This window comes from Argiope bruennichi, chromosome 8 (assembly GCF_947563725.1).
Source record: "Argiope bruennichi chromosome 8, qqArgBrue1.1, whole genome shotgun sequence".
NCBI classification, from domain to species: Eukaryota; Metazoa; Arthropoda; class Arachnida; order Araneae; family Araneidae; genus Argiope; species Argiope bruennichi.
The window spans coordinates 92,878,163-92,896,726 of record NC_079158.1 but is presented as its reverse complement, the minus strand read 5'-3'; the positions used below and the strand labels follow the sequence as shown (position 1 = coordinate 92,896,726).

Genomic DNA, 18,564 nt, shown 5'->3' with positions numbered 1-18,564 from the left:
CAAATTTTAAGGTATTTACTATTTTTTAGGATAGCGGTAATTCTTTTGATACATTTTCGATATATAGTTGCTGGCGGAAGTTCCAGTTTACTTTAAATAATCTAATTTCACGTTTATAAGATAATTTAATTAACCAATTAACTGTTTTTGACGAGTATACTCGTCATAGATAAAGTACATTTCGTGTTATAACGAGTTCATTCAATGATAATTATTATATTTATATGATAATTGTTTAATTATTATATTTATATACATATTTATGACAATTTATAATCGAATTTTCCGAAGAAGAAACAGCTAACTGGTTAATGATTACTATTTTTTGTAAGAAGCAGTATATATTTGTTAGAATGCTGGGGGAAACTTAACTCCGTAATCTATATTAAAATAGCCTGATTAGTTCTTCAAAATTTAAGTTGGATATTAGATTCATGAAATATGCGATATTTTTCAAGGTACTAATAAAATATTAATAGCCTGATTTTTATTGAAGAGTCGTACAAAGGCAAATGGTACCAATTTTTTTAAAAATATTTTATTATAACACGGGAGAATGCTTGTATTGAAGAAAATTACAATTTATATCATTACAGTTGCAAAAAAATATCAAATTTGCTGAAAAACATGAGTAGATTTGCTGTTTGATTGTACATTAAATATATTTTCAAGATAGTATCACTTATTGCTTGGATTATTTTTTTTAGGAAAAAGCACGCAGGCTTACTTGATTATTTCTCAATTAAGGGATACCTAATTATACCGGGTGTTGTCTCCCTTAAACTTCGCATACGCTAATGAAGGTGCTATGCCAGAGAACGCCGTGCAGTACATTGGCGCACAAATAGTTACCAAATATTAATTTTTGGCATGCATTTAGCATTTTTATTGAATCTAATTTTCAAGTTTGATGATAGTTTAAGAGATTATCCGAGACATGCAGTTAATAATTGAAATATGCTGAAAATCGAATGTGTGCTTTAGATATGTTTTCCCCAAATGATTGAGACGAAAATTTGAAATAAAATTACACTTGTAATCATAAGATTCCACACCAAATTTAATATATTTCCCTCTGTATGGTTTTAAGTTTTATACGTTTATATGATTTTGAAAGTACAGACCTACAGACGGTGAACACCTCGTTGGATTTGACTTACAATTTGATGGGTACACTCTAGACGTTAAATATATGTATCGGATTTTATCCATATGAGTATCTTCGTTGCGTTGTTGTTTCTTATGGCACTTGCAATGTGCAAGCCCGCTGTTACAAAGACAGCGATTTTAAGCCGGTGGGGGAACGTCTCTTGTTTTTATAGTAGCGCCATGTAGGGTCAAGAGAACGACTTAGTTACACACACGTCACAACCTTTTTTACGGGGCGGACTTCATTCACGCATTTCATTCACCCATCCACAGATCGTGATTTAGACCTGAATTAGAGAACGATCACCCCTGATCCAGTACCCCCAGTGGTATTACTCTCGACGTGGGGGACTTTGTGACCACGACAGATTATTTATACGCGCGTCAGCCATCAAGCACGCGGTAATCTTCGGCCGGCGGGGTTCGAACTCGCAACCTAAGGGACGCAAATCCAAAGCTCTACCAACCAAGCTATCCCGGCCATCTCCGTTTTGTAATTTTGATGTTAACTTATATTCTAACAACTATACAGAAAAGCTTCTTCTGAACGTAATTTGCTCAAACTTCATTAGAGACCGTTTACCGAATTTCGTCCACGTAGCTCAAAGTGTTTTTTAGTTATCTTTGTCACAGACAGACGGACATTTTAGAAAAAGGCGTTTTTTGAAGGTCAGAAACGTGGAGGTTCGTCAAGATCTCGCTTTCGAATTTTTGACGATTGCAGTAATTTCTTTATAAATACGTATACAAGAAAATAAATTGAATTAATAAAAATTAGTGACTTATTATTTCATTTTCTCAAGGAGATATTGGATGAAGATACAGTTCGATTAAAAAGGCACTTTATTCGTTCACAACACTATAGAGTAAGTGATTAAAAGTTGCATTAAGAGAGTAGAATATGCATGGTATGCATTGTAAAATTGCGTAAGAATAACGAATAGTAATAATAATAATTCTTGAAATGGTAAAAACTTAGAATGGGATAGTGCTTCAAGCAGTATCTAGAATTAACATGGCTGGATTAAACTTCTCCTCAAACGTGATGATTCTCAATGGCATTTGCGAATATGAATGTAAATTGTTTTATCACCAGCTCCTTTAATAAGGAATTCTATTCGAAACAAAGATAAATTCTTCCAAAATTGTGTTAAGAAAAATATGTTGAAAATAGATACATTTTAAATAATAACACAAAAGTAATATCGTCAAATAAGACAATAAGATGAAGTAATTAGATGGTAGATATTTACATCTTTCAAATAATGTTGTGAAAGATTTAATTCGTATTTATTTTCACCAAACAGCCATTAGCAAATAATTTTTCACCAAATACATTTATAAAAATTTATAAAAAAGTGATTGGGGGCTAAAAATTATCAATTAAAATTTTTGTCTGAATGAGTCCTAATGCTGCAACAGCAAAGTATTTTAAATTTTTAAAGTCTCTATTGATATATAATTTTAAAAATTCTCAGAGCATTTTATTCATTGTTCACTGCCACCCCATGATGGTTCTTTTTCTCAATATCTTTATACATCCAGTTATATAATATGAAAGAACAGCAGAGTTAATATATGAACGCATTTAAAATTTACTCATCATTGCTGGGTCCTGAAGTCAAAACTTAATTATAAAATAATAAATCTACATATATTTTGGAAAAGTGTGATTTATATTGAAAATAACATTTAAAAATAGTCTGAATCTGCATACTTTGCTCAACGATAATGGAAAAAGACCAGTATGAAATATTATTGAAGCACTGAAAACGATTCGATATTCACTTCAAAAATGAAACATCATTTTTAAAACATTAATTTAAAAAATATTTTAATAACTAAAAATAACAAAATGATTATACAGTGAAGAATTGGTATTATGGGAAAATAATATTTTTGAAATTTAAGTTGATCTGAAAAACACCTTGTTTTAAATATTTTTGGATTTTGCAGTGAAAAAATAGAGTTTCATTTAAAAAAATTAAAATAATTAAAATTATAAAGACATTGCCTAAGAAAAATTTGGAAATGCTAAGATGGTGCACCTTCAACCTTCTTAAGTTGCATATTTTCAATTTCCAAATATATTTGTAACAAAGCTGATATCCCTAAGACAAACAGCCAGGTCTATACAGCACAGAAATTCATACACATTCATCTTTATTACTAACAGAGATAGGGAACGACATAAAAAGGGTATGAACATTATTTGAAACAAAACAATAAAATGTCTTTAGTAGAATAATAAGATAATCATTACAATAATTGCTTATTGGTAGGGATTTACCAAACAAAACTTACTTAAGCTTAAGATGAGAGTAGTTAGTATGAATACCAATTAAAAAATTTTCATACCATATGAGGTGGGACTTCAAAAAAAATAGTTCTATTCAAAGTATTGTTGTGACTAAGTTGATAAATCTAGCTATCAATTGGCCAAACAGTCTGATCGATACAGCGCAGAAGTTCATATACATTCATCTTTATTATTAACGGAGATAAGAAAAGACACGATTAGCATAAAAAATATTTCAAACAAAACAATAATGTAACTTTTGTTTAACAGTAAGATAATCATTGCAATAATACTAGATTAATAGTGATTTATCAAACAAAAATTACCTAAGCTTAAGATGAGAGTGCTTAGTGTGAACATCAATTTTTTTTTTTTTTTCATACAGTATGCGGAGGAACTTTAAAAAAGTATTTCTTCTTAAAGTGTATTTGTGACCGAGATGATAGCCCTAGGCCAAACAGTCTGATAGATACAGCGCATAAATTCATACACATCCGTCTTTATCATCAGCATATATATATATATGGAAAGACACAATTAGCATAAGAAAATTATTTTAAATGAAACAAAAATATGACATTCGTAGAGCAGTAAGTTTATCATTACAATAATTGCAAATTGGTAGTGACTTATAAAATAAAAATTACCTAAGCTTAAGATAAGAATGACCAGTGTGAATACCAATTAAAATTTGTTCATACAATATGCGGTGGAACTTTAAAAAAAAATCTTTCTCCTCATCATTTCCTATCCTTAAACATAAACTAATTACGCTGTAAATTTCTCACAATCCATTTGGAAATGAACATTTCTCGTCGCTTTTAGTTTTAAACAACAAATATTACAATCGAGACTGCTTATTATTAACCATGGAAACCATCATGGATTAGACTCCAAGAAGGGAATTTTTAAACAACTCCCATTTAAATATTTCAGCAAAAATAATATTCCAGAAAATGTGCCCGTAATTACGGTATAAAAGCATTTGGAGTTGTTTGCGAACACAAATTTTCAAAGGAGAAATCCATTATGAGTGGTTAACCATGAGCTTCCCATTACTGCGGGGCAAAAATAATTTTCTTAATGGGTTTAGTTAAAAGGGTAAAATTCAAAAATCTGTTGCAGAATGACAGTATCAAAATATGAAGACAAAATAAATGATTGAAATTTCATACTGAAATTAGAATGCTTAAATAATGGAATTCCTAACAGCCATTTAAAAATTGTGTAAATTATTGAAAATTTTGAAAAAAATAATTTCAATAATAATTCAAGAGGTTTTCATGCATATATATTGGCCTGTGAATAAATACTGACATTTATCTCACAATATGATATAAAGAAGTTATATATATGGAAATTTCTTCTATTCCAAATTATTTCTTTAGAAATAAATATTTTGCTTCTAAAAAACTATCTTGACATATTTGTTTATTCATAGACTTTCAACGTAAATGCATTTGTTACGGAATTCGATTAGTTATTTTTGGAATTATAAGAAGGATGCTTTAGGAATTGGGTATAAAATTGATAAATGAAGAAATATTTCATTACTGGTTTATTGATTCTCTAAATTCTTATTCTTTGTTTTTGAAACAATGTTGAACAGAAAATTATTCAGGCATTTATATTGACAGGCTCTGATTCATTTAGATGGGAAAAGAAAATATGTGAAAACTAATTTTCATGAAAATAAATTTCTAAGGAAGTTAAATCTTTAAAGGATTTAATAATTAAAGAAGAAAAAAAAAAACACCCGATAAAAGATTATGTTCATTTCTTAAAATTTTTGAAATTGAAATTTTTGAGTTTTACAGAAATGTTTAAAAGTGCACAAAAATAAAATTATTAAAACCTTTTTTTAATATATATAATGTTTTACTTAGAAACTGTTTCCTATAAAGACAAATATAATAATTAAATACTAAACTACTCACATTTTCTTCTTGAATTTTCAGAAAATTTCAAGAGAATCTTAAATTTAATTACATGAAGTAGTGATATAAGAACAGTAATAAATATTTCTAATTTCTATTCCACGTAAATGTTTAAAAACATATTTCTAGCTAGAATTTAGAAATTATATTAAGCGAAAAAAGTAAAAATTACTTATTATTTCAAAGTTATAATTAATAATTTATAATTTTGCAAATAAGTAATCTATTTTTTGTAAATATGATATCGTTTAACAATTTAAGTTTCTCCCCAAAGTGAATTTTTTTAAAAACAGTATAAAGATAGCAAGATTACTTACAAACTTTTGATTTTTTTTAATTACTTCATCAACGGTGAATAAAAATTAAATCAATTCCTATTTGTATATTGTATAAGTTCCTGTAATATAAGAATATTAGAAGTAGTTTTTACAAAGGCAGATCTCAGTATTGTAGGATGAGAATAATGGCCTCTCTTAGAGTATTAAGCAAAGAGTCATGTGTCACAAGATTACGCTTCAAGGACTGAACCAACTTGTCTCTAACCGACCGAAAATTCATCCATTCACTGTGCTACTAATCTGAAGAAGGATTAGCTAGTAGGGATTTCCTCAAGCCCTTCTCTCCTGGATTCCCGATTCTACATCATAAATGATATTTTATCAAAGGAATTGATGCTTGTGTTTCTCCAGAAAATATCTCTGTTTAATGCTCTGCTTAATAAAGTTCAGATGTATGCTTTTAAAGATTAATAATCAGTTACTAATTTGATGATTAGTAATAGATTAATCTCTTTTTTTGGATATTGTAAGATCTTCCTTTTATAATCATTTTTATTTTTTACTGATATGGACCAGAAACAATACTTTTTCTTCGTGATTTTAATAATCATTAAATATTTAAGAAAACAATTAATGTTAAAATTATTAATATTTGTTAAAACTAAATATATACACGAATATTCATTACGAAAAGAATATATCCCTTTTCAACTTTTACAAATTATATTATTTTGGGATTAAAAGTAGGGCGATGATTTTTTTAAAACTCAAATTCACTTAAAACCTATCTTATAAATTAATCTTTTGAATATATTTTATGAGAAATGAGCTTAAAATTCTTTGAAATTAGCACTTTGAGGCTGAAATAGCTTATTCAATTGTCAATATTATGTTTCTTAATCTGAAAAATATGGATAGTTTGAAATAAGTTCAGTAAGACATTTAAATAATGAATAAATAAGTATTTCTGTCCTCCTTTTTTGAAACTCTCTTATATTCAGCAAGAAAAAAAAAGAGAAAATTTAAATATACAGCCTTCAAATGAGAGAGTAGAAATTTCAAAGAATTAACATAGGATCCTATCTATCAGGTTGAAAATTTTGAGAACTGAGACTATTACATACAATTCTAATATACGTTGAATAGGTAATAATATCTGATTGGATACAAAACTACTAAAAATTTATAAAGATTATTTGTTAAATATTTTGCAAAGTGGCAAGTATCAAGAAAATGTTTAAAATTAAACTGACTTTCATTTTAATGATATATTAGAAATGCCATAAGAAAATGAATGCTAGGGATATGTTTGCTGTAAAGAAAATTGAAACCAAAATAAACAAGAGCTCTGTAAACTCATTAATATTCCTTGACAATAAAATATATCTTCATTAATTTGGAATTAAAATGGATATAATGACAGCATAATTAATCTTCAAGAACTCAGTGATCCACTGTCATTCTGTATGAAACAATAATCAATGTATTGTGATTTATCCAGCTATTGAATTTCAATACATTCAGTCAGTAACTGAGTTTTTAAACGTACATTTCTGGTAATTATTTCAAATATAAATATCTATTGACAACAAATATTTTTCATAAATATTTATAAAAAGGGTATTATTTAAAGGAATTCGATTGATTTTCAAGACACAGTTCTACCTATTAATCTTTATTTTACACCTTTATGTTAATTAATAAGAAAATTAAGGGACCATAATAAATATTCCTTTAATGATAAGTTGAAAACTGACAATTTAATAATATGATTTAGTTGGCAAAAAAAAATCATTTTGAGTCAGAATAGTGTTTTCTCATGCATTAGAATACATACTATTTCAATAACGATGTTGATATACTGATCTGCATCGGTATATCTGCATGATTTCTGAGATTGGTGTCATAGTAGATTAATGTTATTCTTTTTTCCTCTTTCATTTAATTCTTTCTAATGCTTAAGCATTACAAGCCCGAAAAATAACATCAAAATCCAACAAACAAAAATAAATAACCCATAAAAACAAAAAGAAATAAGTTAAGAAACATTTAATCCCCCCCCCCAAAAAAAATTAACTAGAGTTGGAAGTATGAACATGTTTTTTTTCCACCACTCTCCTTCGTCATTCTTTGGCGAATGGGCAACTAAAAAAGACAAAATGCGAGAAATATCCCCACCTCTTAAAACACGACTTCCTATTCTCCCTGGAGAGCCCAAATGCGAAATCGATAGAAGAATATCTAACTTCTCAAAAACGCACTTTTCTTGGTAAACAGAAATCGCTACATAGAGTGGCTGCCCCCCACAAGAGAGAGAGAGAATACAAACAACAATAGAAAAACGCACCCGAACATTATTTTGACATATGTCCACGACTGGACGGTGCTCATAAAGGGGACGCAAAAAACTCTGCAAATTTTTTTGGGGTTAGAATGCGACATCTCAATCATTCTCGTCTTCTTGAGCGTGACTGTTATCTGCGGCTATAGAGCAGAGGACAAGACATATCTTTTCTCAAAAGCACACGACGTACTCAAATAAAAACCCTAGCTTGTGGGATCTTATCTGAAACACAGATTTAGGGGATGTCTAAACATTTAAATGGGTTGTATGAGGACTGTAAATGCAAGCTTTGGTATGTACACAAGTTGCATTTGGGAGGTAAGTTTGAAGTTTTTATGGCTTACATGGTCCCATTTTTTTTTTTTTTTTTTTTTTTTGATAAATGGGATTTTAAAGTATGGATTCCACAACTATATTTCTTTTAAAATAAAACATGAGTTTATTATGTATGAATTTCCGATCGAAATTGATGTACTCGTGTGCAGGTTGAGCATGAAATAACTTTCTCGCCTTCGGGTCTCTGCAGCTGAAACTAAAAAAATGGAACGTCATCAAATTTTATATACTGACTACGGAAGACTTAGGAAAGTGAAATCCTCATATCAATATATCAATGAACAAAAATTGACATTATAATGTCTTGTACACTTTGTTTTGTATTTTTTTAAGTGAAAATCGTTCCTTGTGTGTATCACAAATATGAAAATCTCCAGCGAAAAACCGCAAGTTTAATATTGATGATAATTCCCACATGGAACACTTGGCACTTATTTGGTACATACTTGGTACTTGGAGTACTTATTTGGCTTTGTTTCTGTTTTCATCTAAATAATTTATATAAGATATATTTTATTGCACTTGATGAAATGTTTTAATCGCCAGAATCAATACCGAAACTTCCTTTAAAAGATTAATCCGGATGATACATTTTTTTTGATAAATATAAATGTATAATTCATTAAATTTTCTCATATTGTCACCAGATTTAAAATGTCTAATAAACATAATTTTGGTACATATTTAAATAATTATAAATACCATAAAATTTTGCTTTGATATCGAGTGTAATTTTAGCTTTCTAATAAACTATTAAAGAATAGTAAATAATTTGAATATTCTATTGTAATATCTGGGCTAAATGAAGCAAGGAATGAAGATACTTGTGAAATTTTATTCCCCTAATAGAATTATGTTATTGAAATCTATATAATTTTTTCGATCAATACTAGTTAAAATATTGTCAATTGTTTTATCTATTTTAAACTGATGTATCGGTAATTATAGTGAAAATAAAGAGAAATATCTGAATAAATATAATGCATTAACTAGCTATGTTTATGAAATCACATTTTTTTCATCCATGTATAAATTTTCATTTCATTATCAAAGAGAAATGTCTATAAAGGAAAATATTTAATGACACATTTAACTTTAACGACAAAGAATTTTAATTTTTTTGTCTATAAGAAAATCCACAACAAGGCGGTAGATGATAGTAATTGATTAAGAACTTTCTGATTTATTAATAGGGCATCACGAAACAAACATAAAGAGTATAAGCGTGGATATTCATGCGCTTAAAGTAATTCTTCAGTCTTGTATTTATAGTTGTAAATATGTTTATATTAAATTGTACACTTGAATAAATAAACACTTATAAGTTGAGCTACAAACTAGTTTTGTGTTCATATGACTTGAAACTACAACAAAGCTTTCAACTGTTATGTGATTTCACTGGCTTAGTTATAACTACATAATAAAAGACTAAATGCATTCCTCCAAACTTAGTTAAGAAAACTTGTTTTATCCTCCCATTTTTATTGTTTTCTGAAGTGTTTTGACCTTGTTTTCCATGATATTTAAACATCTTCTGCAACTCCTGCTTCAACAATTGTGGTAGAATTAGGGAGGAAATAAGAGTTGTTTCTTTCAAAATTTCAAGAACGCTATTATAACTTTGTTTTCAAATCACTGTTCCGTAATAATTGAAGGACATCATCTTAAGCTGTCACACTAAAGAATCGCTTTCAGATCACGAATTCCAAACTGTTAAGGAACAATGTAAGCTTATTTCACATAAATCTTTATAAAACAACTTTGTAAGCAAATTTTACGAAACATTATTCTTTTCCTACTTCGCTTCCCATTATTCGTGTTCATAAGAGAAGAATTTCCATTGTTTTTTGAATGAGAGAAAGAGCATTTAGGCAAATATTTCGGAGGAATTCACTACAATATCACAACAAAATATTCCACAAATCCATTTACAGTTTTGCCCTTTACGATAGACCCCCGATCTGAAAATAAAGACCCAGGCAGAGAGGAGGTATATGTTTAGAAAAGACATCGTTCCGGTGCTTACAGAAAAACGAAAATCCATTTTTTTCCTCAACAATTCGCGCCGTTTTCATTCCGTTTTTCTATTGTTTAGTTTTACTTTTTATTCTGAAGAGAGCCGGAAAAACACGCTTCAAGCTGTGACTATATATGGCACCTTACATGTTCGTGGAAGCGAAATACATTTGTTGGAGTCCACACGTAGGCTTTCGAATTGCTTTGCTGGTATAGAAACGTTAATAACATACTCACAAAATTCCACGGAGATGTTTTCTTGGAGCAACTCTCTTCAATCACGTCTGGCTTACGTGCATTGTGTTCCCTTCTACCCACAGCATTCTGGAATATTCATGTTACATTTATTGATATATGTTCATGCATCTATACATTATTTTCCCTCTCGGCTCCCATTTCCTAATCGACTCCAAAATGGTGCGTTTTTTATTGGAGTTATTTTCTAAGCTGACAATGGGCTTCGTAAGTTTTACGATTATGAGATGTTTAAAGGATTTACATATATATTATTTTGTTGATATACAGAAAACAACTGCAATATTTTTGACAAATATATTTGAGGAGGTATTTACTGAAAATCACTTTCTTGAATTTCCATGCTGATGCATTTGCTGTCGATAAAATATGAAATATTTCTTTTAGGCAATTTTGAATCTTAGTTTATACATAATTCATCAAATTTGAAGCAATGAAATCAAAATGAAGCGATTTTGAAAGGCTAAAGAAAAGGAAAAAAAATATTACAAATCCCATAGCCTAGAAGAAAACGCTGTCAAAATTGTATTTACATATTCACAAAAGCTCTTTGGCGATGAATAAAAAATTCAATATATATATATATATATATAGACATAGACAGTTCATGAGTATATTTGCCATTGGATACTCTTTTTTTTTTAATTTCCAGAGTCATTCAAGTGCTGTATTGAGATTTCACATTTTAGATAATTCTAGAAATGGAAGGGTGAGTTACAATTATATTTGAGTGACTATTTTTGTCATTTCCATGAGTTTAATGTTCAGGAAACAGATTGGCTAGTACATACATCTCATGCCAAGATTAAATCAAAATCTATCTTGATTATAAAAGCGTTGTCTAATATAAATATATCAGTCGTTTATAACAAGTATAAAGCGAACAAATGATTTCAATTTCTAGTTCCTAAATCTGTCAACTAACATGACGTCAATGTCAAAGTCATGAAGATTAATGACCTTTCCAACAGGCTGTCTATCCAACGCATCACATCTTCTCTGCCATACTGGTTTCTTTATCTGAAATTGATAGACAGGGAGCCTGGTTTCTTCAGATGGACATACGTTTAGACTCAACGGTTAGTCTAGATTCATGAGTGAATGGTAAGTCTTCCACAGATCTTACTTTAAGGTAAATAATCTTTGCACCATGTTATCCTGAATAGATTTCACCCACATTTCATAGAAATCTACAAATTTGATGTAAAGACCATATGCAAAATTTCAACTGTCTAGTTCAAAGCATATTTGAGATATCGAGCCCACAGAAAAACCGAAAAATGTAATGCTGAAAATGTGTTTCTCGAACTCAGAGATGCGTGAAACGTAGCGATTCGACAAAATCCCGAGTTTTGATTTTTTGATGAAACTATACTTTGAACATGAGATAATAGCAAGAAAAAAATTAGAATTTTACAATAACGTTTCATTTACATTTATATTTTGCTCAAGAAAAATTATTAAAAAATGGTGGCAAATGATTAATATAAACGCTAATTATTCTATCTCAATGTCTTTACCGAAATTTAAAGTGCAAGTAAATAATTACAAATAATTATAGAAAACATTTCTACATAAGTATTTATATTTTCATTTTCAATACTTATCCAAAATTACATTCAGTAACATTTGGTAATTTAAGCAGACATTATCAAATGTTTTGAAGTAAAATATTTGATAAATTTTGCGTAAAATCTTAGATAGCATGAACATTTATATCTGTAAAAGGACTGTAATTTGTAATCGAGAAAAAAATTTTTGTTCCTTTTTTTGTTTAGCATATAATATTTTCGAAAAAAATTAACTGAGTCTAAATTTCAGAAAATTATAAACATTTTCCATAGAAAAGTAAACTTCATTACGTATTAATAATAAAAATCCTTCAAGGTATTTAAACATAACGCATAAAAACAATAGTTATTTTTATATTTAAAAATTCGTAATTTACGTCCCCTTTGAATGAAACACTTTTACTCAAAATAACAGTTTTTTTTTTTTTTTCGAATTATAAATTTGTGATAAGGCAAATGAAAACCTCATAAATCAGTGGCATAATTTTGTTTCCGAAAATATTAACATTCTTATAAAAATAAAGTCACTAACCAAAATTTTTGAAACACTATTGTAGATTCTCTTGTATTTATAAAATTCCACAAAAACTGCTTTTAATGTCCATTTTCATATATTATTTTTATTAGGATATCTAAAGTTATTTCATCAATTTAATTAAGTTATAGGATTTTCTTTGAATAACTTAAGAATTTAAGTTAGAAAAAAATCCTAAGAAAAAAATTTAACTTATAAGATTTTATTTTCGTTTAAATGTACTGCTTACGAACAAGCTTTTCAAGAGCTACAATTTATAACAATTGAGTATATTTCTTTAAAAATATTACCATTCATGTCTATAAACAATGGATATGTTTTGAGGTACAAATAATATTTAAGGTATTTTTTAATGTATTTTTTTTTCAAATCCTTATTATCTGCATTTAAATGTGTTCTAAAGGTTTTTGTGTTTTCTTGCACAAAAATGTTTATGACAAAAGCAATATTTGAAACATTTTTTATTACATTTTTATTTTTGAAATATAATTTCTTTTATATATTTAATTAATTTATTTAATTTTAATTTATTTATTTATTAATTTATTTAAACAATTTCAACTTTGGATTTAAAAAATGGAATTCTCAGAATAAGTAAAAAATACAAAAAGGATGTGTGTGTGTTTTGTATACACTAGTGATATTGATACGTATATGTAAAATCAAAGCAAACGTTTATATATTTCTGAAAAAAAGTTCTTTCAAAGTTAATTTATAGACATACTTCAGTCCAGCTAATAATTATTTACTATTTTCTTAGTAAAATTTTAAATTGTACAAAAAGAAAATAAACATGTCCAGCAACTATTCATTAAAAAAAAATAATTCAGAATTGCTGACAAACATTCACACGTGCTATTTCGAAACTCTTTAAATATTAGAATTTGTAAATATATTAAAATCTTTATATCTGTCATTGCATAAACGCGTTTATAAACAAAGATTCTTGTTTCAGTTTTGAAATGATCTGAAAATTATAGAATTAACAAGGAATATTGCATATTATTGGGTGCATCTTCTTGAGAAGTTCTTCGATTTGTCAATTTGTCTGTATGATGTTATCTTTTTTGAAGATATCCTTTGAACATGTCAGCAGATTTTGAATGCTTCAGTGCCTTTAAGAGCTTTACCATACTTAAGAATAACTCGAATGTATGTCAGAAGTTCGCCCAATTCAAATATGCCAAAACTTTCTACATGTATACGCATTAAAAAGGTTACTGTAAGAAATGCGAAAGCAGGTATTAAATATATTTTATGAAAAATCATTTACTATCTCAAAAATTTCTTTGTAAATTTAATATTTTTTGAAGAAAATTTTAAATTTAAAAAGTTTTATATCCTCATTTTTCCTTTTCATAAAAACTTAATTTTCAAAACAATTTAGGATGAATATGAATTATTTTTCTTTGTTTTTACTGAATTTAGGTTACGATAAATTAAATTTTAGGGAAAATTGAAGTGAGGGAAAGTTTGTTGACATTAATTATGCAATTACAATACATTACCAATTATTTAGCATTTTACAACTTAATTATTGGGCGTTTAATAATAAATATCAAAACGTCCACATTAATTCAGAGAAAACTGCTGTAAATATCGAAGAAAGAAGCATTCTCCTAAATAGAATTTACTATGAAGTAAATTCTATTTAGGAGAATGTATTGAATAACACTTTAAAAAAGTGTTATTTGTAGCTTATTGATTACAAGTTATTTAAAGATAAATTTTTGTATGCATTTCATTCATAGTATGTTATTTACTTAAAGTAAAATTAAGTATCACATAAAATAATAATTTTGCACAAGGTTGCAATAATTTTAAAAGCACTTTGCCATTCTCTTCTGAGAATCTCTTACTTGCTAAGAAACACAATTTATCACTCATGTAAGATAAAATAAATATTTGTAACCTTTATTAATCTTAACAGTAAATTTATTTTTATAGGTTAAATGATATTTACTAACAAAATTATAAATTGAAAACGATTTAATTATTATTTAATTTCTGTGATAATATTCCCCAAAATTCTGAGAATCTTAAAATTATTTTTTAGAAGTATCTTTATTACGAAATAATTAAAAGCAAGCTTCAAAGTGATTCAATTTCAATTATGATTTTTCATTCACATTAGAAGAATACTTTGCTTTTCTGTAAAATGCCAGGATTTAAATTTTTGGTTTCGTTTCTGGAATTTCTATTTGTATTTAAAAAAAAAATAATTTTATTGATTTGTTTATATTATTTTTAAAATAGGTTCTTTTTTCTTCTGAAAGGGCAACAGTAAAATGATTGTTTACTAATTTCAATGAATGCAAAACTTTTTAAAAAATGGACTATTGGAAAATAAGAATAGAATAAATATAAAAGCCAATAACTTAATACAGAAAATAAAATTAGAATAAAAATCTACTACCTTATAACATTCCTTCTAATTCTTCTTGAGCGATGGTGGTGTTTAGAAGACCTGTTGTAGTTTGACCGTCTAGGGGATTTGGAGTACAGATAGGATTGGACTTTGGCTTCGGCAATTTCTCGTATTAGAGCTAAGTCGTGAGTCTGCAGAGTTCCATCTGGAGGAAGCTCTACCACCGCTGGAATAAACATTAATCTTCAGATTATTTAGATATATGAAGTGTTCTAATACTGGACCAACAAACTCAGAGGATTGTTACTAGATATCAAGAGAAACAAAAATTGTAGTGGAAAATGATTTTGCGATTCACGTTGAGAGGGAGTGAAATCTGCTAAAAACGCATGCAGGCGTCTACGTGCACTGGAAGAATATCTACAGAAATGTTTTTTTAATTAATCATAACAAGAGGGTCTGTAAAAAGCAGCCGCTAACGACATTGCACAATCTAAGGGGATGTATTAACGATTTCGGAAACTCAAAAACTGTAAAAAAGTATTCTGGGTGATCTAAAAAAATATCACATATGTTTTTAATATCTGTTTCAGGAACAAGAATACACGTTATGAAAATAGAACAAATAGGAAAATAATCACATGGATTAAGATCTGGTGAACATATAGCTCCAGCAATATATCATGTGAATCCAATATACCTCCTTTGATATATAACATAGAGGTATCAGGCACTTCGAGTTAAATATGTGCAAAGGCACCATCAAGCATGAACTGCATGGCGGCAGTCTTACTTTGAAAAATTTCCGGGCTGACATGATGCAGAAAAACAGTGTTTTTGCTCCATTTATATGTTTCGGCAACAAATACCGTCCCGCGAACTAATCACCGAGGATCCATGACATAGATAATAAACATCTTTGGAGATTTTCAATGGTACAAAGGCATGGAGTTTATACTTCACACATATGTATGCATTTTGTATCTTGATTATGTCTTCTGAAATCAAAACTTGCATGCCTTTTTCGAGAAATACAACTACTCAACGTGGTTTGAGACGCCATGTTCCATTGTAATTTTAAACCTATTGATGTCTATTATAGCCTTTTGATTTTTCTCCCAGTATTAGAACACCCTGTACACTTCTTCAGAAGTTAGATTTGGAAGGAGACAAGGATACTTGTCTCCTACTTGAAATTTTAGATTTGATGTATTTGAAAGAGATTTAGCACTTCTCTCTATAAATTTATTTAAATGAATTAGTATTTAGTGAATTGTTGAAAATCATTAAAGTAGATTATATCAATCTGGATCCAATTATTTATTTTAGAATTCCAATCGTAGTGACTAGATCGCATGCCTAATTAATATCTTAAATTGTTGCCATTTTAAACTATCGCGATAACTGCATGCAAATGCAAACAAACATATAATCAATATTTTAACTGATTTAGTGCAGTAGTATTTTTTAGGATTTTAATAAGGATCTACGCTTTAGATGCTAAGAACAAGCACCAAATTTTATATATTGTTTTCTTTTATGTTTTGTAGACATACAGAAATTTTTGTTAGTCATTATTTGACTAGGAAAGAGAGAGAGAGAAATTTTATTTTGTTCAAAGCTTGTTAAATAACTAAACATTTGGTGTTAAAACGGCATGCGAAATTTCATTAATCTAACTCTAAGTATTTCTTAGTTATTTTCTTTAGAGTCAAAGTGTCCTAATTCCAAAAATATGTTTTTCGAGATCAAAGGGGTCTGAAACACGTAAATCGTCAAACGTTTTAAAATGAATAGTTTGATGAATGCAATACTTTCTTTTCTCGTACCGTAGAATGTGAAAATAGTTAAGATTTGAATATCTTACAATTATGAATAGAAATAACACCCAGCATATGCCAGCATATCATTAAAAATTAACTCTTTTGAACGTTTTGTATTTATTAAGAAGAGGAAAATTTAAACCTTTATTGATAAATATTATGACTTTTAATATTGATTTTTAAGCCCCATTTTTCTCACAACTAAATGCAAAAATTAATTTGATATCATATTCATAGTTTATCTAATTAACAAAATTCCTTACTCGCAATTTACTAGTCAGAAACTCAACTTGCTGAGTTGTAAGAATAAATTAATTACTAGTGAATTATTGTAAATACATAGCACTAATATTTGCTTTTTTATTTGAATTTCCTATCATCAAATAACTGGTTATTATTTTAATTCTGCGTCAAACAACAAGTTATTTTTTCATAAGAAATAATTTCTTTTGTCTAGAAAGTTATGGCTAAGGTAAGCAAATTGTATATACCTTTCATTTAATTTAAGGTTAGATGAAATTTTGACAAAAAGTCATTCTGCTAAGAGACAGAAAAATATTTTGTTGTTTTCCTGCTAAGCAGATAAATTGTAAACACGTTGCTTTAATTAAAACTTTCTAAATAACTTTCAAAGTAAGCAGGAAATCTCTTGCGTTATTATATATGCCTTATTAATGAATATTTATAGTAATTCTCTGAATTCCTATTTAATTATATTTTAAATATTTTTACAGATATTTGAGCGTAGAAAAGAATTTTACTTACGTTCTGAAACTTGAGAACCCACGTAGTAATTTCGTGTATTGTTCCAGTAACTTGCCAATATTTTAATTACCTCCCTTGTGAAATTAGTTTTAAATTCAAAAGCCATGACACGAGATTCTTTGATGTGGAAAAAATACAAAGGTATCAAAGGCATCCAGTTTAACTATTATAATTACTTCAAAGCAACAATTTAACAGCCATTTCGGGGAAAAATGAAAAATGTTCTTTTTGCATTTGCCGTCTAATTAATTTTTAAACTAATTTGTGAGGAAAATTTGAACTTTTCTGAAATCAAATTTTATATGTTATAAGTTGATATCGTTAAGAAAATATTTTATTCATCTACAACTTTTAAAATAACAATTACTGTGAGTTTTTTAGTGTGATTGCTATTGACTTGTTATCTATTAACATTATACGTGATTTGGATATATCATACAAACACATTACTTTAAAATGATTTTAAATTAAAATTAAAGACTGAAAATAATCTAATTATAACGTGAAGGCAAATAACAAGCATTTTATGTAATTTTTAACCCAATGAGACCATTTAATGTAAATTATGTTTCCAGCAATTTCAATATATTATTAACTTTTAATAAAATCAAATGGTAATTCAAAATGGCAAATGATAACTTGTAATTTCAATTTGAAACTTCATAATCTTAATGTTTGAATTTATGGATTTCTATAATGCAAACTCTGATAAAAGAATTTTTTCAAATATTTGTAACTTGAAAATTGTATTAAAATTTCAGAGGGATAAATTATTATAATTTTAATAAAAATTCACCATTTTCGAAACACTTTATGAAGGAAAACTTATATATTATTCATATATTTTCTTAATGTATGATTATTTTATTACTTTAACTTCTTATTAGT

General features: G+C 28.0%; 1 protein-coding gene across 4 annotated transcripts in view; it reads right to left on the bottom strand.

Annotated features, from left to right (window-relative positions):
• Positions 1 to 18,564, bottom strand: part of LOC129981841 (cell adhesion molecule Dscam2-like) — a 430,627-nt gene that overhangs the window by 8,934 nt on the left and 403,129 nt on the right. For 3 of the 4 annotated variants that reach the window (XM_056092863.1, XM_056092864.1, XM_056092866.1), the window contains one exon: positions 15,137 to 15,314. In XM_056092863.1, the coding sequence (XP_055948838.1) occupies positions 15,137 to 15,314 (178 nt within the window). Of the gene's footprint in view, positions 1 to 15,136; positions 15,315 to 18,564 lie in introns of those variants that run through there. The other variant, XM_056092865.1, reaches the window with a different exon arrangement.